This window comes from Tachyglossus aculeatus, chromosome 5 (assembly GCF_015852505.1).
Source record: "Tachyglossus aculeatus isolate mTacAcu1 chromosome 5, mTacAcu1.pri, whole genome shotgun sequence".
In the NCBI taxonomy this organism is placed as follows: Eukaryota; Metazoa; Chordata; class Mammalia; order Monotremata; family Tachyglossidae; genus Tachyglossus; species Tachyglossus aculeatus.
In genome coordinates this window covers 58,772,937-58,799,521 of record NC_052070.1, presented here as the reverse complement: position 1 = coordinate 58,799,521, position 26,585 = coordinate 58,772,937, and the positions used below count along the sequence as shown (strand labels likewise).

Below are 26,585 nucleotides of genomic sequence, written 5' to 3'. Positions count from 1 at the left end.
TTGGCGAAGCAGGATTTGAACCCATGACTTCTGACTCCAAAGCCCGTGCTCTTTCCACTAAGCCACGCTGCTTCTCTAATATGGTCGTAAGTGCTGTGGAGGGGTGAGGGGGTGAGCATCGAAGGATATAAGACCCAAGCATATAGACCATGGTGGGGGGGAGGGCAAATAGGGCCGGGAAATGAGAGGTGAATCAGGGAAGGCCTCTTGGAGGAGATGTGATTTTAGTAGGGCTTTCGAGATGGGGAGAGTGGTGATCTGTTGAAGCAGAATTTATTCTCTGCCCTCCTATGCCAGGACCATCTCTGCAGAGTGCGTAACAGCTAACCATCTCGTCGCAGTCAAACTCCTCAAGAGCCGTACGGTGGCTACAATCTCGAGTCCGGTTTTTCCAGCTCTCTCGCTTGGCAGCCTCCGATATCATTTGCATAACCAGGGGGGAAGGTACCCGGAAAAACCGAGACCTCTGGTTCGCAGCTAAAAAGAGTATGAAGTCCAGGCTCCTTCCTTAAAACCCCCGTAAGTACTATGTGGCCACCAGACAAACAGTTATTTCAAATTCACTGGGGGTCAGCGAGGCCCTTTTTCCCATAAAGGAGAGTTGAACCAACTTGCTGGGGAATGTCAGCCCGCCTAGAGTTCCATTAGGGGGAATTAGAGGGAATCGGATTCAGGATTAATTATAATAGCTTTATTCCCTAACAAAGCCTCACAGGAGGCTTTGAAATCCCAGGGTAATCGGGGTTATTATCCTCAGCCTCTAATGGATCGTGGAATTGATGGAATTAAATAGAAGCTGCTGAGTGAGTTGCTGTCGGAGGGTTGGTTTCTGTTCTCTGTTTTACGGGTTCTTCTGACATCCAGGTGAGCTCTGCAGAGTTGGAGGGTTGAGGTCTTCTTTATTTAAAGCATATTATGAAGTGCCTTAAATTCTCTGCTAGCTGAATTAGTAATCTTATGCTGGGTAAAGTATAAACAACTATATTACAACAACACTGTTTTATTGTTAAAATGTACTCTCCCAGTGCTCAATAAATATGATTGCTTGATAAATGAATTAACACTGATCCTGATAAAGGAGAAGTCAAGGTGAGTACTGGTCTCCTATTTATGCTTCATGCTCAAAGCCTCAGGGGTTGGCTGAAATCTGGGGTTCAGTTGGTTCATAGCAGAATACCTTTGCTCCTAAGAGGGCAAAGTTGACCAAGTTCTTTTATCTTCAGGGCATCCCTGTGAAATTTTCAGGAGGAGGTAGTATATTTCCTGTATAGATGAAGGAAATAAGGTTAAATGATTTACCCGGCTTGTGTTGCAGTTTTTTGGTGGTGAACGCAGGCTAGAAATGAGCTTTTTCAGTCAGATCTTTGGGAGATTTTTCTGCTGGTTTGATATAATAATAATGCTAACTATGGTATTTGTTAAGCGCTTACTATGTGCCAGGCACTCTTCAAGGCGCTGGGATGGGTACAGGCAAATTGGGTGGGACACAGTCCCTGTCCCACCTGGGGCTCACAGTCTTAATCCCCGTTTTCCAGATCAATCAATCAATCAGTCGTATTTATTGAGCGCTTACTGTGTGCAGAGCACTGTATTAAGCACTTGGGAAGTACAAGTTGGGAACATATAGAGACAGTCCCTACCCAACAGTGGGCTCACAGTCTAAAAGGGGGAGACAGATGAGGTAACTGAAGCCTAGAAGTGAAGTGACTTGCCCAAGGTCACACAGCAGACAAGCGGTGGAGCCGGGATTAAAATCCATGACCTTCTTACTCCCAGGCCCATGCTCTAGCCACAGTGCTATGCTGTAGTATCTGTTAAGCACTTCCTATGTGCCAAGCACTGTACAAAGCACTGGGGTAGATACAAGATCGTCAGGTCACACATGGAGTTCACAGTCTAGATTGTGAGCTCATCCTCTAGACTGTAAGGTCATCAGGGGCAGGGAATGTATCTGTTTATTGTTGTATTGTACTCTCCCAAGCGCTTAGTGTGCACACAGTAAGCCCTCAATAAGGAAGGAAGGAGATCAAGTGTGGAATCCCCAATATTGCAGATGAAGGAAATGACGCACAGTTAAGGGATTTGCCCAAGGTCATAACGGCTGGAGGAGGCAGAATTAGAAATTGGGTCCTCTGACTCCTGGCCCGTGCTCTGTCCACTGGGCCCAAGCTGCTCCATCTTTGATTTTATTTTTTTCCCTTCAGGTGCCGGAATGGCGGATCAAGAGAAGGGGAGCTGGAGGGCTTGGAAGCAGCCGAAAAGAGCCGACCTGGCGGAGCGGGAGGAGCCGGGCCTGCTTGTGAGCCAGCAGCTGACAGAGGCGAACAAGTTCGCCTATGCCGCGCTCTGTGGGGTGACCCTGGCCTGGTTGTTTCCTGAACCGGAACAAAGGTGATGTTTCAGCCTGGTGAAAGGAGGAAAATGAGTTCTGTGCTGCAGGAGTCTTTGGATACTGTCCACCAAGCAACAACCTTAGGAAACGGAATCTATTGATCGATCGATCGTATTTATTGAGCACTTAATGTATGCTGAGCACTGCACTCATTCATTCATTCAATTGTATTTATTGAGCGCTTACTGTGTGCAGAGCACTGTACTAAGCACTTGGGAAGTCCAAGTTGGCAACATATAGAGACAGTCCCTACCCAACAGTGGGCTCACAGTCTAGAAGGGGGAGACAGAGAACAAAACAAAACATATTAACGTATTACACTCAGCGCTAGGGAGAGTACAGTATAATATAACAGACACATCCCCTGCCCACAGCCAAGTTACAGTCTAGGGGGAGAAAGCGGAGCTCGAGGGACTGCCGGCAGGTGATAATGTCACTCTTGATGATATCAGCTCATATTTATGGGGAATCTCTGATGTAGTGGACTCCATATAACAGAGGCCAAGGAATCCAGTTACGTTGTACTTGGTTTCAGGAAATTTGAAAAGGTGTGGCCTAGGGGATAGGCCTGGGAAACAGAAGGACCTCAGTTTTATTGACCATTTAGTGTTTTATTGTACTTTCCCAAGCACTAAGTATAATGCTCTGCACACAGTAAGTGCTCAATAAATACGATTGAATAAATGAATGAACAAATACTGTAATCATTATAATAATAATGGCATTTATAAAGCACTTACTATGTGCAAAGCACTGTTCTAAGTGCTTTTATCATTAAAGTCATTACATTACATTAGAGAAGCAGCACAGCCTGGGAGTCAGAAGGACTTGGGTTCTAAATTCTGGCTCTACCACTTGTCTGCTGTGTGACCTTGGAAAAGTCACTTCACTTCTCTAGACCTCAGTTACGTCATCTGTAAAATGGGAATTAATAATGCCACTAATAATACCAGTAATAATGATGATGGTATTGGTTAAGCACTTACTATGTATCAAGCCCTGTTCCAAGAGCTGAGGTAGATACAAGCTAATCAGGTTTGACACAGTCCCTGTCCTACATGGGGCTCGCGGTCTTAATCCCCATTTTACAAATGAGGTAACAGGCACAGAGAAATTAAGTGACTTGCCCAAGGTCACACAGCAGACATGTGGCAGAGCCAGAATTAGAACCCAGGTCCTTCTGATGCCCAGGTCCTTGCTCTGTCCACTAGGCCTGTGAGTCCCAAGTGGGACATGGACTGTGTCCAACCTGATTAGCTTGTAGCTTAGCACAGTGTTTGGCACATAGTAAATTCTTAACAATGACATTTTTAAATTTTATTACAGCAGAAGTCGAAATGATTTGCTTTGTTTCCAGACTGTTAACCCAAGTCACAGTTTGGGAACCCAGGCCACAGAGGCAAAGGACCCTCTCCGCACACTGATTCCCAAGGTGGCTTTGTGGTATTCCAGGATTACTCTGGAGATTCAGGCTGCCTGGAATCAATCAATCAATCAATAAATCATATATACTGAGGGTTTACCGTGTCCAGAGCACTGAACTAAGCACTTGGGAGAGTACACTATAGCACTATAGCACTATTGCTATATACAATATAGCAATAGTGTACTCTTTCCTCTCCCCCTCCTCCCCCTCCCCATCCCCCTGCCTTACCTCCTTCCCCTCCCCACAGCACCTGTATATATGTATATATGTTTGTATGTATTTATTACTCTATTTATTTATTTATTTTATTTGTATATGTTTATTCTATTTATTTTATTTTGTTAATATGTTTTGTTTTGTTCTCTGTCTCCCCCTTCTAGACTGTGAGCCCATTGTTGGGTAGGGACTGTTCTATATGTTGCCAACTTGCACTTCCCAAGCGCTTAGTACAGTGCTCTGCATACAGTAAGCGCTCAATAAATATGATTGAATGAATGAATGAATATGACGCAGTTGGTAGAAACATTCCCACAGGTTTACAGTCTAGAGGGGATGGTGTTTGCTAAGCACTTACTATGTGCCAGGTAATATTCTAAGCACTTAGGGTAGATACAAGCTAATCAAGTTGCACACAGTCCACGTCCCACATGGAGCTTACACTCTTAATCCCCATTTTACAGATGAGATAACTGAGGCACAGAGAAGTGAAGTGACATGCTTCTTAGGCTGTGAGCACCCTGAGAGACAGGGACCATTTCTAATTCCCACTTTTGTATTCTTTTGCAGTGCTTAGAACAGTGCTCTGCACAAAGTAAGTGTTTAATATTCATTCATTCCTTCAATCGTATTGATTGAGCGCTTACTGTGTGCAGAGCACTGTACTAAGCGCTTGGGAAGTACAAGCTGGCAACATATAGAGACGGTCCCTACCCAACAGCGGGCTCACAGTCTAGAAAGGCTCACGGTCTAGAAGTATTTCATAAATACTATTACTACTACTTCTTGCCCAAGGTCACACAGCAGACAAGTGGCAGAGCCGGGCTTAGAACCCAGGCCCTTCTGACTCTCAGGCCCATTCTCTGTCCACCTGGCCGCAAAAGATTGACAGCTATACTAGAGGAAGTCACTGAAGGCCTCTGTATTTTACTGGGAATTTATATGTGTTTGTCTTATGCTAAGTCGTATCTGACCCATAGTGACTCCATGGACACATCTCTCCCAGAACGCCCCACCTCCATCCTCAATCTTTCTGGCAGTGTATCCAGAGAGTTTTCTTGGTAAAAATGCAGAAGTGTTTTAGCATCGCCTCCTTCCGCGCAGTCAGTTTGAGTCTCCATCCTCGACTCTTTCCAATGCCAAAGCTGCCCAGCACATGTGAGTTTGTAGCAGGTTGCCTTCCACTCACTAGCCACTGCCCAAGCTAGGAAAGGAATGGGTAGGTCTCTGCTTGACTCTCCCTCCCGTAGTCGAGATTGGTAGAGAGTTTCCAGTACTCCAGGTGCAATCCTGAGAGGGAATATATGTTAGTTACTTTGTACTAAAAAAATAAAAGGATGAGGTTCGTCATCCCAGGATTTTCCCCATGATGTTATTCCTTTATTTTCACTTTAAGGAGAGCCAGGAGGTGTGTGACTGGCTTAAAGTTACCTAATACATCAGCCAAGACTGAGACCCAAGGGTCCTATTTTCTGCAGCCCCTATTTTCACCTTTCAACCCTCTCTGTTGATGTGCATTTATGAGATCTTGCTAAAAGACCTTGGTAACCATAAGATGCTGAAAATACCGAGCAAGATAGTGTCATTGTAAAATATAATCCCCAATGCAGTCAGACAGTGAATGTGCACTGTAAATATTAATTGACTATGATACACTGAAAATATAGACGTGCTAAAAGTCACTTCTTTTAGTTGTCTTATACAAGTTTGACTCTTCAAATAATTTTAATGCTTATTTATTTTGGAGCTGATTATCCTGCCTGTGAATATCCCAGTCTTTTGCTTCTTGCTTTTCTGGTTTCCTGCCATTGGGACATTCCAGTATTCTGTAAATAGCTTTCTATTTCCGTTATTTACCTGCCTTTACTCCTTTCACTCTACCCCCACCTGTGTTTTCCCCCTCCAGCCCAAAAATCCTGCTTGTTATCCCTTCTCCATCACTCTCCTATTCCGGCCCATGGCATATGGCACTGGACTCGTCCAGAATTATTTTCTTCCTCCTATTTGTCAAACTTGGCAAATTTGGATGGTTTCCTCTGATAGACTGTGAAAGAAGGAACAGCTTCCTTCTTCCTCAGAGTTTAGAGGACTGCTTTGCACCCAGTGGGGGCTCAAATAATATCACTCACTAATTTTATTCATCCACCCCTCCCGGCCCCACAGCACTTATTTATATATCTGCAATTTATTTATTTTCCTATTTTGATGGATGTACCTGTCTGTTTGTTAGCGTTCTGCTTTTTCAAGGATGTTAAACTTCTTGAGGGCAGGCTGGAAGAGTTCTTGAGCAGTTTTCACCCCCAAGTTACCCAATACATCGGTCAAGAATAAGACACAAAGGTCCTATTTTCTGTGGTTCCTATTTTAATGTCTGTCTCCCCCTCTAGGCTGTAAGCTTGTTGTGGGCAGGGAATGTGTCTGTTATATTGTACTCACCCAAGCACTCAGTACAGTGCTCTGCACACAGTAAGTGCTCAAGAAATTTGATTAACTCACTGCTCTTTAACACTTCCACCTAAAAGTGGGCCGGAGAACATAAAGGTGAAGAAAGTCAAACCTCTTAATCTGATGAATGATTAGCCTCTCTGTTAAATGGCGGAGTACGGGGGGCGGTTAAAAGTATCTATTGACTAAAATAATGTTTTTGGATTGTAGTTTTCAATTACATGTACCTTGCCTGTCCCGCATTAACATGAATAATTGAGGGATGGCTGGAAAAGGTACCAAGTGGCAAAGTTTACCTGAAACGATGATGTCTTTCAGCTCCTTTCGGGAGGAGTTCGTCAGAGGGCTGGTGAAATGGCTCCAATTGTCAGATGCAGTCTTGCCTGCCATGATGGCTTTTGCCAATGGTCTGGGAGGAGAAGGAGGAGAAACATTTGCTCAGATGTTACTGAAGGACCCAATCTTGCAAGATGATTCCCTGATTATCATTCAAGTAAGTGTATTCACTGGATTTGGGCTCATGGGAAGGTTTTTTTAACGGTATTTGTTAAGTGTCGTGCCAGGCACTGTACTAAATGCTAAGGTAGATGCAAAATAATCAGTTTGGACACGGTCCCTGTGCCACGTGGGACTCACAGTCTTAATCCCCATTTTACAGGTGAGGCAACTGAGGCACAGAGAAGTTAAGTAACTTGCCTAGGATCACACAGGAGACAAATGACAGTCAGAATTAGAACCCAGGTCCTCAGACTTCCAGGCCTTGACTCTTTCAACTAGGCCTCACCGCTTATTTTACTTGTACATATCTATTCTATTTATTTTATTTTGTTAATATGTTTTATTTTGTTCTCTGTCTCCCCCTTCTAGACTGTAAGCCCACTGTTGGGTAGGGACTGTCTCTATATGTTGCCAACTTGGACTTCCCAAGCGCTTAGTACAGTGCTGTGCACACAGTAAGCGCTCAATAAATACGATTGATTGATTGGTTGATTGCTTCTCAGTAGAGAAGCTTGGAAGGTTTTTTGTTTTGGGATTTTTTTTTTTCTTTTTTGGCACTTCCCCCAAAAGATGACTCTAATGCTGACTCCTAACAATAGTCTGGCTTTTCTGAAGAGTGGGTTGAACTGATCTTTACTTTTAGGAAGAGCTGGGTGAGCAAAACTTTGAAATGACAAACCATTAGCATTGACTTGCTGGTTGACCTTTGGGAGGTTATTTGTCCTCTCTGTGCCCAGTTTTCTCATCTCATCTGGATTCTAGTCCCAGCTCTGCCACTGGCCTGCTCTGTGGCCATAACTTCTCTGTGCTGCTGTTTCCTCATTTGAACATATTTACTATTCTATTGATTTTATTTTGTTAATATGTTTTGTTTTGTTGTCTGTCTCCCCCTTCTAGGCTGTGAGCCCGCTGTTGGGTAGGGACCATCTCTATATGTTGCCAACTTGTACTTCCCAAGTGCTTAGTACAGTGCTTTGCACACAGTAAGCACTCAATAAATACATTTGATTGATTGGTTGATTCCCAAGCACTTAGTAGAGTGTTCTGCACACAGTAAGCACTCAGTAAATATGATTGAATGAATGAATTTGAAAACTAAAGATTTGATACCTGTTCCCCATCCTTCTTAGACTGGAAGCCACATGTTGTTTAAGGGACTGGGCTCACCCTGATTATCTTGTATTTACCTCAGTGCTTAGTACAGTGCTTAGGCATAGTATAAACTTAACAAATACCATAATTATGAGGAGGGGATTAGGGTGGGAGGGGAATCAAAAGGCAAGGAATGTACAGAAAAGAGGTTGGGTGACATTCATTGAAATTTCTTGCATAGCATTAAGGTGACTAGCTAGTATTAATACTTTCAGTGAAAATTTAATTACACATAGAGTTTCCTTGTAATGTTTCCTTTTCTTTCATAGGACCTTGTGGCCTTCTCTCTGAAGGATGGTAAGTTCTCTCCTGGTTTTAATTTCTAAGCCTTCACCTGACCAATGCTGCTAGCTGGAAGGTATAGCCATCTACTAACGAGTCCCCTTAGCACTATTTTGGTCCATCACCAATCAATACATCAGTCAATGGTAGTCAGAAGGTCATGGGTTCTAATCCTGGCTTTGCCACTAGTCTGTAGTGTGACCTTGGGCAAGTCACTTTACTTCTCTTTGCCTCAGTTACCTCATCTGTAAAATGGGGATTGACTGTGAGCCCCACGTGGGACAACCTGATCACCTTGTATCCCCCCAGTGCTTAGAACAGTGCTTTGCACATAGTAAGCACTTAACAAATGCCATCAGTATCATTATTATTATTATTATCACTACAAACTCTGTTGCATTGTACTCTCCAAGCAATGAGTACTCTGCTCTGCACACAGTAAGGACTCAATAAATACCACTGATTGCTCCTGCAGTTGCAACCTTACTATGCACAAAAAAACAGTTTCTTGTTATGCTGTCATATTTGATGTTTATAGTGCCCATCACTATTTTCTCATATTACAATAAAAATGATAATGATATTTGTTAAGCACTTAATATGTTCCAAGCACTGTACTAAGCGCTGGGGTAGAAACAAGATAGTCAGGTTCCACATGGGGTTCACAATCTAAGTAGGAATGAGAACAGGTATTGAATCCCCATTTTGCAGAAGAGGGAACTGAGGCACAGAGAAGTGAAGTGACTTGCAGGTAAGTGGTGGAGTCAGGATTAGAACCCAGGCCCTCTGATTCCCAGGCCCGTATTCTTTCCACCAAGCCACACTGCTTCTCCTTTGCTTCGTTTTGGCTCTAAGAGACCAGCTTCTTTCTTGTTACGCCATGCTGGGCTATCCTCGGCTTTGACTCCCAATTTTCAGCTGGAGTGTGGCATTATCGGAGGTTTTTTTTTAACCATGCCTTGAAACATTTCCTCTGATGGCCTTGCTTTTGGTTCCCCAATTTCAGTTCTCCATACCTCAGTTGTTTGGGTATCCCGCTGTTGTTCATTCACGTCATGCGATCCACCCAGCATAACTGAGTTAAAGTGAGCTTTCGCTCCATCGGCCTTGCTTTTGGTTTCCCAATTTCAGTCCTCCATACATCAGTCGTTTGGGTAGCCTTCTGTTGTTCATTCTCCTCATGTGATCCACCGAGCACAACTGAGTTGACGTGAGCATAGCCTCGATGCTAGGAGACTGACAACATTGCAGAACTTTGTACGTGCTCTTGTCTTGCCATTTGATATTCATTCATTCATGTGTCTCATGATCACAATGAACAGCACAACAGAGCATGATACATCACTGCCACCATACTCTCTCTGACAGCTTCCCAAAGGATGTGCTGGCCTTCTTGGTTCTATTTTTTTGATTTCCTTGCTATTGTTGGGCTACTGATTAACATGATGCAAAGGTAACAGAATCCTGTGATAGCGTATACGGTTTTGGTAATGGGTGTGGCTTCCCTGCACACCTGGGTGATTTGGATAAAGGGAGCAAACCCTGACTTACTCCCTTTATTCATCCCCCCTCTCAGCCCCACACTATTTATGTACACATCTGTCATTTATTTATTTCTATTAATGTCTCTCTCCTCCTCTAGACTATAAGCTAGTTGTGGGCTGGGAATGTGTCTGTTCTACTGTTAGACTGCACACAGGAAACACTCAATAAATATGACTAACTGACTGACTCAGCCAAGAGGTTAAGAGGTCTGAACTAATACTGTTTGGGGAAGCAGAGGTAATGGAGCTCCACCATTTCCCCCCAACTGGTCTCCCCTTACAGTGGTCTCCCTTGACACCCCACTTCAGGGTTGGGAGATCTTTCCGAGAAATCAAGACCTCTCTTACTCCAACTTCTACCACTTCCAATGCCACTCCCCAATTCCATCCCAAGGGTGGGTTTCCTCACCTCTGTTGTCACTTTGAGGTGGCCTGGGGTGTCCCCAAAGTGTCTGTATATTTTGGGGTGTTTCCTAGTCAAAAATCTTCCCAGGCCTTCCAAGAGGTCCTGGCCACTTTGGCTGTCCTGGCCTCTCTAGGTGGAAAACTGCTTTGAGATCTCCAGGGAGGTTTTTTTTTTTAATCACTCCATGATTGCTGCTCTTATTGTTCCCCTGCTCTCCCTTTGTGTAATGGTTTCCATGTCCTTTCTGGAGATAATAGATTTACGCTGTTCTTATCATTGATCCATTGTCCTTTTCTATTGTTACCAGCTCCTTCTTCTACCATCATTCTGCTTTTTCTTATAGTATACTCTCCCAAGTGCTTAGTACAGTGCTCAGCACACAGTAAGTGCTCAATTAATATGATTTATTGATAGATAGAGCTGAGAATGGATGTGAATATTAAGAGAGGTTACTGGAGTGACCCAACTTGAAGTTTGGGGAATTCTTTGGGGAAAACACCTTGAAAGTAGGATTTTTTGGGAGGGCCCCACAGATGAGAAGCAGCATGGCCTAGTGGATAGAGCATGGGCCTGGGACTCAAAAGGACCTGGTTTCTAATCCCAGCTCTGCCTCTTGACCTTGGGCAAATCATTTCATAGTGCTGCAGTTTACCTCATCTGTGAAATGGGGATTAAGACTGTGAGCCCCACCTGGGACATGGACTGTGTCCAACCTGATTAGCTTGGATCTACCTCAATGCTTAATACAGTGTCTGACACATAGAAAGAGCTTAAAATAAATAGCATAGGAAAATAAAAAAGGCAGGAAAAGCTGTTGCCCCTTCCTCCCCTCTCTTAGTTCCCCACCCGTCCCAAAATCCTTATCCAGCTTCTTTCATTTCCAGGCAAGTAAGGACTTACCTTTCTCTTCATGTTTTTCACATTGTCTAAACTGGGAACTGGCTGACGTTCATGCTACTCAGGAATGGTGGGGAGTTTAAGTAAAATGAAATCCCCAGAGAATCCAAAAATCCTATTTTGTCCAAATTTTACCAGGCCCCTTCACCAAATCTTCCAGCGCTCCTGTCAAAAATTAGATCCACCTGTTTTGATTTCCCCTCTTTTTATTATTTTCCCTTCCTGTCACTGGGAGAAAGGCCAATGAGCAATGAGATGGCCAAAAGTCTGACAGCGAAAGGGAGAAATCAGAGGCATAAAAAACCCAGGCGACCGACCGATTGGATAATCAGCCCCTGGATAATCGAGGGTTAGCCACTGATTGTTTCACACTTTCTGGTCATCTTTACCTGGCCTGGTGATTCTGGGAAGTTGGCCATTTTTTTTTAGTTCCATACTGGGGAAAGAGACAAGTGGTTTCCCCATTGTCCTTGACCGATATTCTACCTGAAAACCTTGGGCAGCTGAGACCACTGTTTCTCTCTGAGATAAATGTAAATATTGGGGGTTTTTTTGCATCATGAAGCAAATGGCTCAGTTTGAGGTATGAGGGTCCAGGCAGGGAAGGTTTCTGGCACAACTGCACTAGTTAGCAGTCTGTCCGGGCCGGGATCATCTCTGGGCCAGGAGATCTTGGCAAGTTGAACTTGTTCTTGTGGCCTCGAAGGGGGTTAGATCTGTTCTAGGATGGGCCTGGGATTGTGAGTAGCGAACGTGTCTGTTTATTGTTAGATTGTACTCTCCCTAGTGCTTAGTACAGTGCTCTGCACACAGTAGGTGCTCAATAAATAGACTGACTGACTCATTCCACCCCAACACCATTACTCTACCACCCACCCTCCTCCCCTCGGCCACTGTACTCTCTCCATTCCAGATCCATTCCCTTGGAGCTAGACCTATGACAGACCACCAAGAGTTAATAATAATAATAGTGGAATTTGTTAAACACTTACTCGGTGCCAGGCACTGTTCTAAGCTCTGGGGTGGATACAAGCAAATCAGGTTGGACACAGCTCCAGTCCCACATGGGGCACACAGTCTTAATCCCCATTTTACAGAGGTGGTAACTGAGGCCCAGAGAAGTGAAGCGACTTGCCCAAGGTGATACAGCAGACATGTGGTGGAGCAGGGATGAGAACCCAGATCCTTCTGGCTTCCAAGACCACGTTCTATCCACTAGACCATGCTGCTTCTCAAGTTACTCTCCCAAGGCCTTAGTACAGGGTTATGCGGACAGTAAGTGCTCAATAAATATCATTTAATGAATAAATGGAATTGAAGTTCTATTTTACTGGCTCTTGGCCCCCACTGATTTTGTCTCTTGCCACACCTCCCCAAAGCCATGCCCTCATCCACAAAGACTAAGCATCTGAAAAAAAAAAGACACAGGCTAAGTTTTACACCTCAAGCAAAGCAAAGAATTTGACAGCTATATAGTGAATGGAGACTGTGGACAGATAGTTCAGGTCATTCAGAACCAGAGAAGCAGCACAGCGTAGTGGAAACAGCATGGGCCTGGGAAGTGGGGGATCTGAGTTCTAATTCCAGCTCTGCCACTTGCCTGCTGTGTGACTGACTGGGGACAAGTCACTTCACTTCTCTGGGCCTCAGTTTCCTCGTCTGTAAAATGGGGATTCAATACCTGTTGTCCCTTCCCCTTAGATTGAGAGCCCCATGTGGGACAGGGACTCTGTCTGACTTGATTTTTTTGTATCTACCCCAATTCTTCCAACGGTGCTTGCCACATAGTAAGCGCTTAACAAATATGATTGAATGAATGAATTAATTAATTACTGCAATTGTCATGGTCATTATCAGCGAGGAGTTGCTCTTTCCTCATAGATGTCTATACTGCCTCCAGATTCCCTTAAACTCCAGATCTGTCCTGGCTCCTAACAAAGAATACTTCACATCTCATCATCACGTTTTGCCTCCATTTTTTCCCAAAGAAGGGAGTGCTTATCTCCCAAGTGCTTAATATAGTGCTTTGCTCACAGTAAGCGCTCAATAAATATGATTGAATGAATGAATATATGAATGACTATAAGATTTTTTCCATTGTTCAGCTCAGGGCTGTTTCAAGGGTTGCTCTTGGGTAGTATACTCCAACCTGCACCACCTTTTATGTATTTCTCAAGTGTTTACTATGTGCCAGACACTATACTAAGCGCTGGGGTAGATTCAAGCTAATCAGGTTGGACACAGCTCCTGTCCCGCGTGGGGCTCACAGTTTCAATCCCCATTTTACAGATGAGGGAACTGAGGCACAGAGAAGCTAAATAACTTGCCCACGGTCACACAACAGACAAGGGGCAGAGCCAGGATTTGAACCCAGGTCCTCTGATTCCCAGGCCCGTGTCCTTTCCACTAGGCCACACGATATTTTATTACACCTTGTGGAATTTTATTAAGCAAAAACAGCAGAAGCAGTTCCCCTGCATATGCTTGAAGCCTCATTACGCTGCCTTCTCTTCTGTCTGCTATTTTTGCATGCTTGGCTGGATTATTCAGAAGGGATTTTACCTAGGTAAAATGCCATTTCCTAGGTTGTTTTTCTCTCTCCTTAATTTCTCCTCTCAGTGGCCTTCAAATGGCAACGTTTCCAGGTAGACCAACTTGCAAAACTATTTTCCATTTTATAGTTTTACATGACTGACACAGCATTATTCAGGAGTAAAATTCTGCAGGTAGTAATAGTAATAATAACAATGATGGCAGCGTGGCTCAGTGGAAAGAGCCCGGGCTTTGGAGTCAGAGGTCATGGGTTCGCCACTTGTCTGCTGTGTGACCTTGGGCAAGTCACTTAACTTCTCTGAGCCTCAGTTCTCTCATCTGTAAAATGGGGATTAAGACTGTGAGCCCCACATGGGACAACTTGATCACTTTGTATCCCCCCCAGCACTTAGAACAGTGCTCTGCACATAGTAAGCGCTTAACAAATGCCATTATTATTATTATTATTATATGGCATTTATTAAGCACTTACTATGTGCAAAGCACTGGGGAGGTTACAAGGTGATTAGGTTGTCCCATGTGGGGCTCACAGTCTTCATCCCCATTTTACAGATGAGGTAACTGAGGCACACAGAAGTTAAGTGACTTGCCCAAGGTCACACACTGACAAGTGGCAGAGTCAGAATTTGAACCCATGACCTCTGACTCCAAAGTCCTTGCTCATTCCACTGAGCCACGCTACTTCTCTAATTTCTATAACTATAGAAGTTAGAGCTACGCTGCTTCTCTAATTTCTATACCTTCTTTATAAATCATCCTGATCGCCGCCATTCCATACCACTTAATCTGATGGCCCTCGCCGTATTCCCATGAGCTCAGTGCTTAGTACAGTGCCCTGCACATAGTAAGCACTCAAATTACATTGATCGATTGATTTTTTTTTTTTTAATGGTATTTCTTAAGCACTTACTAAGTGCCAGACACTGTACTGAGAGCTGAAGTAGATACAACGTTGTCAGGTTGGGTCCTGACCCGCATAGGGCTCCCAGTCTTAATCCCCATTTAAAAATGAGGTAACTGAGGCACAGAGAAATGAGATGACTTTCCCAAGGTCACACAAAAGACAAGTGGCAGAGGCGGAATTAGAACTCAGGCCCTATTGACTCCCAGGCCCAAACTCTATTCATTAGGCCACACTGCTTTACAAATTGATTGATGGGATTGATTGATGGATAACTCAAGTTAGGGGCCAAGGACTGCCCTCCTCATAGTTATCAGAAAAATATCAGTTGCCCAGCCAGACTCTATCCATCCCATTGGGAATACCAGAGAGTTTAGTGTGTACTTCAGAGGAAAACCTGACCTTTTTTGTGTTGAACTCTCTCTCAGGTGATGTCTAGTTAGCAGCAGATGGCAAGAGCATAAACCCAAATGATCTCTTACCCCTAGAGAGGAGGTTTTTCCCCATGTTTAAATTCATTTTGGTAACTGACCACTCTGGTCATTATCAAACCTCTTGGTGGGGTAAAAATGGTGGAAAGCTCTTTTTAGGGTATTGATCGACTAATACTTCGATTATTTACCAGGTCTTCCTGCCTGCCTGTGGCTGGCATTGCTCTTTATGAGGAGGGGAAGAAATGAGGAACACCTCAAAGTTGCAACTTTTTGGTCTTTTTGAATGGATGCTAATTTCAAGGATATGTCTGAAAATAGTTTAAGAAATTAGCATGAGAACAAATGGCTTGAAGGTTCTATTAGGGATTTAATGGATGTATTGACCTTTTCTAACTATATGTATCTTAGTCACAAAATGTTTCCATAGTGGTGGAGTGGAATTTTTTTATGTTAATCCTGTTCCTGTTGCCCTAAAATACCTTATGAAGGGTGTTTTCCCACCTTCTTCTTTTTGGTTAAGTTTACTAAATATTCCTCCTTATCCAGAGATAGTTGTAGTGAATTTAAAATGAGGTAATTCTGGGGAAGGACTTATAAAATTAGTTCTCTATTATAATAGTAATGATGGAATTTATTAAGCTCTTACTATGTGCAAAGAACTGTTCTAAGCACTGGGGAGCTTACAAGGTGATCAGGTTGTCCCACAAGAGGATTACAGTCTTAATCCCCATTTTACAGATGAGGTAACTGAGGCCCAGAGAAGTGAAGTGACTTGTCCAAAGTCACACAGCTGACAATTGGCGGAGCCAGTATTTGAACCCTTGACCTCTGACTCCAAAGCCCGGGCTCTTTCCACTGAGCCACGCTGCCTCTGTCTATTGCAAAATTCTCAACATACTGTTAGCTTTTATTTTTCAAAAATAGCCCATGTGCTCTATAAAGATGAAAGACAATGTGGTCTAGTAGATCAAAAGCCTGACTCGGATTTAAGAGGTTTCTGTACCTCGTAATTTTCTCGGAGACCTTGAGAAGCCCTCTTTCCCTCCAAGAGGGCAAGAGCTCCTCACAGTCCATTTCAAAGACACTCCACCAGCTCATATCACTTTACATATCTGTTCTCTTGACCCATTACTCCCCAACTCACCCTTTATTCTTCTGGATCTTTTTTTCTGAAAAACCATTCAGGCCCCATTCCTTCGAAACCCCCAGTGGTTACCCATCCACCTTGGCACCAGGTAGAAACTCCTTACTGTCAGCTTTAAGTCTCTCAATCAGCTCTCTCCCTCCTAACTTACCTCACAGATGTCCTGCTACAACCCGATTGTTACCAACAATCATATTTTTTGAGTACTTACTGTGTGCAGAGCACTGTACTAAGGGCTTGGGAGAGTACTATTGTACTATTCGTACAGAGAAGCAATGTGGCTTAGTGGATAGAGCATATACCTGGGAGTCATAAGGTCATGGGTTCTAATCCCAGCTCCGCTACTTGTCTGCTGTGTAACTTTAGGCAAGTCGCTTCACTTCTCTGTGCCTCAGTTACCTCATCTGTAAAATGGGGATTGAAATTGTGAGCCCCATTTGTGACAGGAACTGTATCCAATCCAATTTGCTTGTATCCTCCCCAGCGCTTAGTACAGTGCCTCACATGTAGTAAGCGCTAAATAAATACCATAATTATTATTATCGCTATTACAGAGTTGGTAGACACATTCCCTGCACACAAGGAGCTTACAGTCTAGAGAGGGAGAAAGACAGTAATATAAAAAATAAATTATGGCTATGGACTTAAGTGCCATGGGGCGGAAGGTAGGGTGAATATCAAGTACAGATCTAAGTGTATAGGCGACTCCGACCCCTTGCTTACATCCATCCTCTGGCCGGCAACTCCCTCGCCCTCCAAATATGACAGACCACAACTCTCCCCATCTTCAAAGCCATACTAAAATCACATCTCCTCCAAGAAGTCTTCCCAGAATAAGTCCACATTTCTCCTACACCCTTGCCTGTCTGCGTCGTCTATTCACTTGGATCTGTACACCTTAAGCACCCCACCCTCAGCCCCACAGCACCATGTACATATCCATAATTTATTTTTATTAATGCTGTCCCTCCTCTAGGCTGTAAGCTCCTTGTGGACAGGGAGTGTGCCTAACAACTCTTGTACTTTCTCAAATGCTTAGTATTGTGCACTTCACACGGTAAGTGCTGAATAAATACCATCGATTGATCGATTGAGGAGGAGTAAGGGAAATGAGGGCTCAGCCAGAGAAGCCCTCTTGGAGGAGATGTGATTTTAGTAAGGCTTTGAAGTTGGGTGGTGGGTTGTGGCGGTATGGTATTATAATAATAATGGTATTTGTTAAGCGCTGACTATGTGCAAAGCACTGTTCTAAGCACTGGGGAGGTTACAAGGTGATCAGGTTGTCCCACGGGGGGCTCACAGTTTTAATCCTCATTTTACAGATGAGGGAACTGAGGCACAGAGAAGTGAAGTGACTTGCCCAAGGTCACACAACTGGCAGTTGGCGGAGCCAGAATTTGAACCCATGACCTCTGACTCCATAGCCCGGGCTCTTTCCACTGAGCCACGCTGCTTGTGGTTCTTGTTAAGTGCTGATAATGTGTCAAGCACTGTTCTAAGCACTGAAGTCGATAGAAGCTAATATGGTCAAACACAGTCCCTGTCCCACATGGGGCTCACAGCCCAAGTAATCAATCGTATTTATTGAGCACTTACTGTGTGCAGAGCACTGTACTAAGCGCTTGGGAAGTACAAGTTGGCAACATATAGAGACAGTCCCTACCCAGCCCAAGTAAGGAGAACAGGTGTTGAATCCCCACTTCACAGTTGAGGAAACCGAAGCACAGAACAATTAAATGACTTGCCCAAGGTCACAACACAGGCAAGTGGCAGAGCTGGGTTTCGAACCCAGGTCATTTGATTCCCAGGCCTGTGCTCTTCCCGCTAGGATATGCTGCTTCCTGTATATGGTCTGACATCTGTGAAAGGGGAGAGAGTTTCAGGCCAGAGGGAAGATGTGGGCGAGGGATCAGAAGCAAGATAAATGAGATCAAAGTACAGTGAGAGTAGGCTGGCGTTATGGGAGTTAAGTGCGCAGGTTATAGTAGGAAATCAGTGAGGTAAAATAGCAGGGGGAGAGCTAACAGAGTGCTTTAAAGCTGTTGGTAAGGAGTTTCTGTTTGTTGTGGAAGTGGATGGGTAACCACAGGACTGAACTATTTTTAGAAAAGCAATACAGTCTAGTGGATAGAGAGAAGGCCTGAGAGTCAGAAGGACCTGGGTTCTAATGTCGTTCTGCCACTTGTCTGCTGTGTGCTGCTTTGGGGAAGTCACTTAATTTTTCTGGGCCTCAGTTACCTCATCTGTAAAACAGAGATGATTACTGTGAGCCCCACATGAGAAATGGACTATATCCAACCTAATTATCGTGTATCTACAATACTTGAAACATAGTAAGTGCTTAATATCATTGAAAAAAAAGCCAGGCCCGGTTTATTCATTCATTCAGTCAGTCGTATTTATTGAGCGCTTACTGTGTGCAGAGCACTGTACTAAGCACTTGGGAAGTCCAAGTTGGCAACATATAGAGACGGTCCCTACAGTGGGCTCACAGTCTAGAAGGGGGAGACAGGGAACAAAACAAAACATGTGGTCAGGTGTCATCATCAGAATAAATGGAAGTAAGGCTAGATGCACATCATTGACAAAATAAATAGAATAGTAAATATGTACAAGTAAATAGAGTAATAAATCTGTACAAACATATATACAGGTGCTGTGGGGAGGAGACGGAGATAGGGCAAGGGGGATGGGAAGGGGGAAGGGAAAATGGGGGCTCAGTCTGGGCAGGCCTCCTGGAGGAGGTGAGCTCTCATTAGGGCTTTGAAGGATTGTTGTATTGTACTCTCCCAAGAACTTAGTACAGTGCTCTGCACATAATAAGCTCTTGATCAATACAATCGACCGACTGACTGACCGGGGGCCCCAGAGCTGATTTGCGGTTTCCCAGGCCCTGGCTGGTGGGATGAACTGGACCTGAGATGTTAAAGTCATTCAGCAGCAGGTGGTGTCCATTCAAACTGGGAAAATATCCCCATCTCTAGAGTGTGAGGGCCCGGGGAGGATGCTTGCTGAGCAGTCAGTCATTAGCACTGAGTTCTAGAGCTGCAGTCCAGTCAGTCCTAGCTTCTCCCTTTGGTCGTGGCCTCCCTTCCTGCTTGGATCAAGGGGGAGGCTTGGGGAACCCAGCCCCCCACCCCACTTCCCCAGGAAGGGGAACCAAAGGAGTGGCTGCCAGACCCGAATCAGGTCTAGGCACCATGACCCCCGGCCAAGCTCAGCCCGAGTTTGCCCTTTCCATCTCTCCCCACTCCCTGTGCCCACCCAAGGGAGCACTCCGTGGCACGGGAACTGGAGCCTTCCAGCCAGCTGCCAACAGGGAGGGCTGGACCCTCTGAGGTGACCCTTGTGGAGTCCGTCCGGACCCATTTATTTACTCATATTAAAGTCAGTCTCCCCCTCTAGACTGTAAGCTCATCTCTGGGCTGTAAGCTCGTCTCTAGACTATAGACTCGTTGTGGGCATGGAATATGTCCGTTTATTGGTGTATTCTAATAATAATAAAAATAGTGATGGTATTTGTTAAGCGCTTACTATGTGCCAGCACTGTTCTGGGGTGGGGGGCTGGGGTCCCCAAGCCTCCCCCTTGATCCAGGCAGGAAGGGAGGCCGCGGCCAAAGGGAGAAGCTAGGACTGACTGGAGTGCAGCTCTAGAACTCAGTGCTAATGACGGACCGCTCAGCAAGCATCCTCCCCGGGCCCTCACATGCTAGAGGTGGGGATATTTTCCCAGTCTGAATGGACACCACCTGCTGCTGAATGACTTTAACATCTCAGGTCCAGTCCATCCCACCAGATCATCCCCACAAGATCATCAGGTTGTCCCATGTGGGGCTTACAGTCTTAATCCCCATTTTACAGATGAGGTAACTGAGGCACAGAGAGGTGAAGTGACTTGCCCAAAGTCACACAGCTGACAAGCGGAGGAGCCGGGATGAGAACCCATGACCTCCAACTCCCAAGCCCACGCTCTTTTCACCAAGCCACGCTATTCTCCCAAATGTTTAGTACAGTGCTCTGCACACTGTTAGCGCTCAATAAATACAATTGATAGAATGAACTCTCTTCCTGAGACTTGAGCAGGACACTTAAAGCTGCTCCCAGGAACCATTTAGGGTGGTACAATTCGCCAACAACACAAACTGTATCTGCCAGGCCAATAGCAGGACACTCAATCCATCAGTGGTATTTATTGAGTACTTGCTGTATGCAGAGCACTGTACTAAGCACTTGGGAGAGTAAAATGCAATAGAGTTAGCAGACACATTTCCTGCCCACAACGAGCTTACAGTCTAGTAGGGGGAGACAGACATTAATATAAATGAGTCATTTATAATCCATAATTTAAAGAGACATACATAAGTGCCGTGGGGGTGAGGGAGGATATTCATTTATTCAATCATATTTATTGAGCGCTTACTGTGTGCAGAGCACTGTACTAAACGCTTGGGAGAATACACCAATGAACAGACACATTCGCTGCCCCAATGAGCTTATTCATTCAGTCATTCATTCAATTGTATTTATTGAGCGCTTACTGTGTGCAGAGTACTGTACTAAGCTCTTGGAAAGTACAATTTGGCAACAGATAGAGACATTCCCTACCCAACAATGGGCTCACAGTCTAGAAGGGGCAGACAGACAACAAAACCAACAAGTAGACAGGCATCAATGGCTTACAGTTTAGTGCCCAAAGGTCACAGATCCAAGAGCATTGATGATACAGAAGGGAGAGGAAGGGTCTAATCGGTAAGGTTTCTTGGAGGAAATACAACCTTAATAAGGCTTTGAAGTTGGGGAGGGTGGTAGTTTGGTGAATGTGGAGGGAAAGGACATTCTAGGCTAGGGAGAGGACATGCGAAAGGGGTCATCAGCGAGATATTCTAGGTCGGGACACAGTGTGTAGAGGAGTGAAGTAGCTGGGCTATAGTAAATCGGTGAAATGAGGTAGGAGGGGGCAAGCTGATTGAGTGCTTTAAAACCAGGCATTACTAAGTGCTGGGGTAGATAATCAATTTGGACACAGTCCCTGTCCCCCGTGGGGCTCAGTCTTTATCTCCATTTTACAGATGAGGGAACTGAGGCACGGAGAAGTGAAGTGACTTGCCCAAAGTCACACAGCAGGCAGGTGGTAGAGCCGGAATTAAAACCCAGGTCCTCTGATTCCTAGTACAATGCTCGCCACACAGTGCTCAGTAAATAACATTGATTGATTGATCCAGCTTTTAGCACAGTGATTGACATATAAAAAGTGTTAAATATCATTAATAATACTGTTCAGGATAAAGAGGGTGTGAAGGACAAAGGTTGATGAAGAGTTGGATCTGAGAGAGGCTCTAGGCCGCATGAAAAACATTTTAAATATCTGCTTCCCGTTCCTATTTCTGGTTGTTCTTCACAAGACTAACACCCTCCTCCCAGGTAAAAGTCTCTTTTCCTCCAGTTCCCAATGGACAGAGTGAGTGCCTGCAGTCAATCTACCACACACATGGATTGCTGTTGGCTTGCCATTGCTTTTTTCCCATTTAATTTTTGTTATTGAAACGGAATTCCCCGATGGTGATTCATCAAAGAAGTGGGGAATTTCAAGCTTATCTTTTGAGATGCAATTGGATATAACTTTACTAGCAATTACCACATTTCTAGCCCCAGTGCTGTTTTCTTCCTGTATCTCTATCATCTTGAAGTGGTACTGAAATCATTTGGCTCTTAAAAAACCTGTTTGTAGTAGTCTCCCATCTGCTGTTCTATAAAGGAGTCCCATGGTCCAGGAGAAAATGGACTCAGGGGTAGTGGGGTTTTGGAAGTTCAGTGAGAAGTATCTTTACCCAGCACTCCAGAGCAAAGAAGGATAAAGAATTTTCCAGTGTTGCCACCTTTATAGTCCATCAATCAATCAATCAATCAATCAATCGTATTTATTGAGCGCTTACTATGTGCAGAGCACTGTACTAAGCGCTTGGGAAGCACAAATTGGCATCACATAGAGACAGTCCCTACCCATGTTGAGTTTGAGGTGGCGGGCAGACATCCAGACGGAGATGTCCTGAAGGCAGGAGGAGATGCGAGCCTGGAGAGAGGGGGAGAGAGCAGGGGCAGAGATGTAGATCTGGTTGTCATCAGTCGTAGAGATGATACTTGAAGCCGTGGGAGCGAATGAGGTCACCAAGGGAGTGAGTGTAGATTGAGAACAGAAGGGGACCAAGCACTGAACCTTGGGGAACCCCCACAGTAAGAGGATGGGAGGGGGAGGAGGAGCCTGCAAAAGAGACTGAGAAAGAACGACCGGAGAGATAAGAGGAGAACCAGGAGAGGACGGAGTCCGTGAAGCCAAGGTCAGATAACGTGTTGAGGAGAAGGGGGTGGTCCACAGTGTCAAAGGCAGCTGAGAGGTCGAGGAGGATTAGGACAGAGTATGAGCCGTTGGATTTGGCAAGCAGGAGGTCATTGGTGACCTTTGAGAGCGCAGTTTCCGTGGAATGAAGGGGACGGAAGCCAGACTGGAGGGGGTCGAGGAGAGAGTTGTTGTTGAGGAATTCTAGGCAGCGCGTGTAGACAACTCGTTCAAAGAGTTTGGAAAGGAGTGGGAGGAGGGATATGGGGCAATAACTAGAAGGTGAGGTGGGGTCAAGAGAGGGGTTTTTTAGGATGGGAGAGACATGGGCATGTTTGAAGGCAGAGGGGAAGGAACCAGTGGAGAGTGAGCGGTTGAAGATGGAAGTTAAGGAGGGGAGAAGGGATGGAGCGAGAGATTTCATGAAATGAGAGGGAATGCGGTCAGAAGCACAGGTGGCCAGAGTAGCACTTGAGAGGAGGGAGGAGAGCTCCTCTGAGGATACTGCTGGGAAGGATGGGAGAGTAGCAGAGAGTGTTGAGAGCCGGGGGGTTGGAGAAGTGGGGGGAGTGACTTTGGGGAGGTCGGACCTGATGGATTTAATTTTGTTAATGAAGTAGGAGTCCAGATCGTTGGGGGTGAGGGAAGGAGGGGGAGGAACCGGGGGCCTGCGAAGGGAGTTGAATGTACGGAAGAGCTGGCGGGGATGATGGGCATGGGTGTCAATAAGGGAGGAGAAATAGTTTTGTCTGGCTGAGGAGAGGGCTGAGTTAAGGCAGGAAAGGATAAACTTGAATTGAACAAGGTTGGCATGGTGTTTAGACTTTCGCCAGCAGCGTTCAGCAGCTCGAGCATAAGAGCGAAGGAGGTGGACAGTGGCAGTGATCCAGGGCTGTGGGTTAGTGGTACGAGAGCGGCAAAGGGAAATGGGAGCGAGTGAGTCTAGCTGAGTAGAAAGGGTAGAGTTGAGAGCAGTAATCTGATCATCAAGACTGGGTAGAGAGGAGAGGGAGGCGAGGTGGGGGTGAGAACAATCTAACAGAGTTGGTAGGCACATTCCCTGCCCCCTTCTAGACTGTGCACTTAGTACTTAGTGCAGTGCTCTGCACACAGTAAGCGCTCAATAAATACGATTGAATGAATGAATGAACAAGCTTACAGTTTGGAGGGGGAGACAGACATTAATATAAATAACTAATTCATCTTTCCTTCCTCTCACTGACATTTGTTTTCCTCCACCCCCTCTTTGAAGGGATAGTCTAGTTCCTTTTTGCCAAAAGTGGAGGTTGGGAAACATAGTGGCTTGCCTTGCATTCTTTCCGGTGATGAAATGTCCAAGGGGGAAATCCTGTCCCCACTTACCTGCAGTATGCACATCCCTGTTCTCTGTCCCCCTTTAGACTGTGAGCTAAGAACAGGGACTTTGTCTTGATTTACTGTAATGTATTTACCTCAGCGCTTAGTACAGTGCTTGAAGGCACATATAAGCTCTTAAATCTCACAATTTTCACAATTATCATTATCCAAAGCCCCACTGCCCTCTTGTGGTAAAGCAAGTTTTTGACTTCTACAGTGTCCACGTTTTACTCTGAATTGTTGGATTCTGACATGTAATAATAATAGTATTAATAATAATAATGGCATTCGTTAAGCACTTACTATATGTGAAGCACCGTTCTAGGTGCTGGGGCGGATACAAGGTGATCAGGTTGTCCCACGAGGGGCTCACAGTCTTAATCCCCATTTTACAGATGAGGTAACTGAGGCACAGAGACGTTAAGTGACTCGCCCAAAGTCACACAGCTAGTAATTGGGGTATTTGTTAAGTGCTTCCTGCATGCCAGGCACTCTACTAAGCACTGGGGTGGAGACAAGCAAATCAGTTTGGACACAGTCCCTGGCCCACCTGGGGGTCCCAGCTCAATCCCCATTTTACAGATGAGGTAACCGAGGCACAGAGAAGTGAAGTGACTTGCCCAAGGTCACACAGCAAAGATGCAAAGCTGGGATAAGAACCTGTGACCTTTTAATAATGACATTTATTAAGCACTTACTATGTGCAAAGCACTGTTCTAAGCACTGGGAAGGTTACAGGGTGATCAGGTTGTCCCTCAGGGGGCTCACAGTCTTAATCCCCATTTTACAGATGAGGGAACTGGGGCCCAGAGAAGTTGGTGACTTGCCCAAAGTCTCACAGCTGACAATTGGCGGAGCCGGGGTTTGAACCCATCACCTCTGACTCCAAAGCCCGGGCTCTTTCCACTGAGCCATGCGGCTTCTCTAATCAATCAGTCGTAGTTATTGAGTGCTGATTATGTGCAGAGCTTCATCAAAAGAAGCACGCTGCTTCTTTTGACTCCCAGCCCCGTGCTCTTTCCCTAAACCATGCTACTTTTCTAATCAGTCGTAGTTATTGAGTGCTGACTATGTGCAGAGCACTGTATTAAGTGCTTTGGAGAGCCCAGTAGAACAGAGTTGGAAGACACGGTCCCTGTCCACAGGGAGCTTACAGTCTAGACTGTGAGACAGACTTTAATATAAATAAATCAATTACGGGTGTGGATCCATAACCAGTATGACTTAAGAACAGTCCTGACTTTAAATTAAAGTTCCACCTTCTGCCTTCATTTGTTGGTGAATTCCTTAAGGGCAGGGATTTAAAAAAAATAGTATTTGTTAAATGCTCACTATGCCAGACACTCTACTGAGTACTGGAGTAGATAAAAGATCATCAAGTTGGACACAGCCCCTGTCCCATTTGGGGGACACAGTCTTCATCTCCATTTTAGAAGCAGCGTGGCTCAGTGGAAAGAGCCCGGGCTTTGGAGTCAGAGGTCATGGGTTCAAATCCCGGCTCCGCCACTTGTCAGCTGTGTGACTTTGGGCAAGTCATGTAACTTCTCTGTGCCTCAGTTACCTCATCTGTAAAATGGGGATTAAGACTTTGAGCACCCCCATGGGACAACCTGATCACCTTGTAAACTCCCCAGCGCTTAGTACAGTGCTTTGCACATAGTAAGCGCTTAATAAATGCCATTATTATTATTATTTTACAGGCGAGGTAACAGAAGCACAGAGAACTGACTTGCCCAAGACAGTGGTGGAATCGGAATTAGAACCCAGGTCCACTAACTCCCAGGCCCTTGCTCTTTCTACTAGGCCATTCTGTTTCTCATGTGATTTTGTCCCTTACCTCTTATTTTGTGGTATTCATTAAATGCTTACAATATGTCAAACACTGTTCTAAGCTGTACAAGTTAATTAGATCAGACATAGTCCCTGTCCCACGTGGGGCTCACAGTCTAAGTAAGAGGGAGACCAGGTATTCCCCATTTTACAGTTAAGGAAACTGAGGCACAGAGAAGTTAAACGATTTGCCCATGGTCGCACATCAAACAATAGGAAAAGCCGGGATTAGAACCCAAGTTCTCTGATTTCCAGGCCCGTGCTCTTTCCACTAGGCCATGCTGCTTCTCTTTGTATAGCACAGCAGGTGCTCAATTATTGATTAATTGATTGAGGCATGATTATGCCTCAGTCAAGCAATCAATCAATCGCATTTATTGAGCGCTTACTGTGTGCAGAGCACTGTACTAAGCGCTTCCCTGCCTTCCCTAAGGCTCCTCTATCATAGCCCCCGCCCGTCGAGCAGCAGGTCTGATTCTTGTAGGTCCCCCCGCCCCTCAATCGGGCCAAGGAGAGCACAAGGGTCACCCACTCCAGCCATCTGGCCACCCTGAATCCAGACAGATAGTGGATTGTAGCCATCCCACTCTCCGCACCGTAGACCCCAGAAGACTTTTGGTGGCCTTTGGTCAGCAAAGCAGAGATCACCCTGCAACAAACCCTTAGACACCCTCCGTCACCCCACACTCCTCCCTGCTCCCCTTTTCCTTCTCACTTCTGACTTGTCCTTTGGCTATAATAATAAATAATGTTGGTATTTGTTAAGTGCTGTTCT

General features: G+C 45.1%; 1 protein-coding gene across 1 annotated transcript in view; it reads left to right on the top strand.

The window, feature by feature from the left end:
• The first annotated feature begins 1,271 nt into the window (after positions 1 to 1,271).
• Positions 1,272 to 26,585, top strand: part of TMCO4 (transmembrane and coiled-coil domains 4) — a 125,753-nt gene continuing 100,439 nt past the window's right edge. Inside the window, exons 1-4 of the mRNA XM_038747304.1 lie at positions 1,272 to 1,335; positions 2,205 to 2,391; positions 6,798 to 6,972; positions 8,399 to 8,426. Of these exons, the coding sequence (XP_038603232.1) occupies positions 1,272 to 1,335; positions 2,205 to 2,391; positions 6,798 to 6,972; positions 8,399 to 8,426 (454 nt within the window). The remainder of the gene's footprint in view (positions 1,336 to 2,204; positions 2,392 to 6,797; positions 6,973 to 8,398; positions 8,427 to 26,585) is intronic.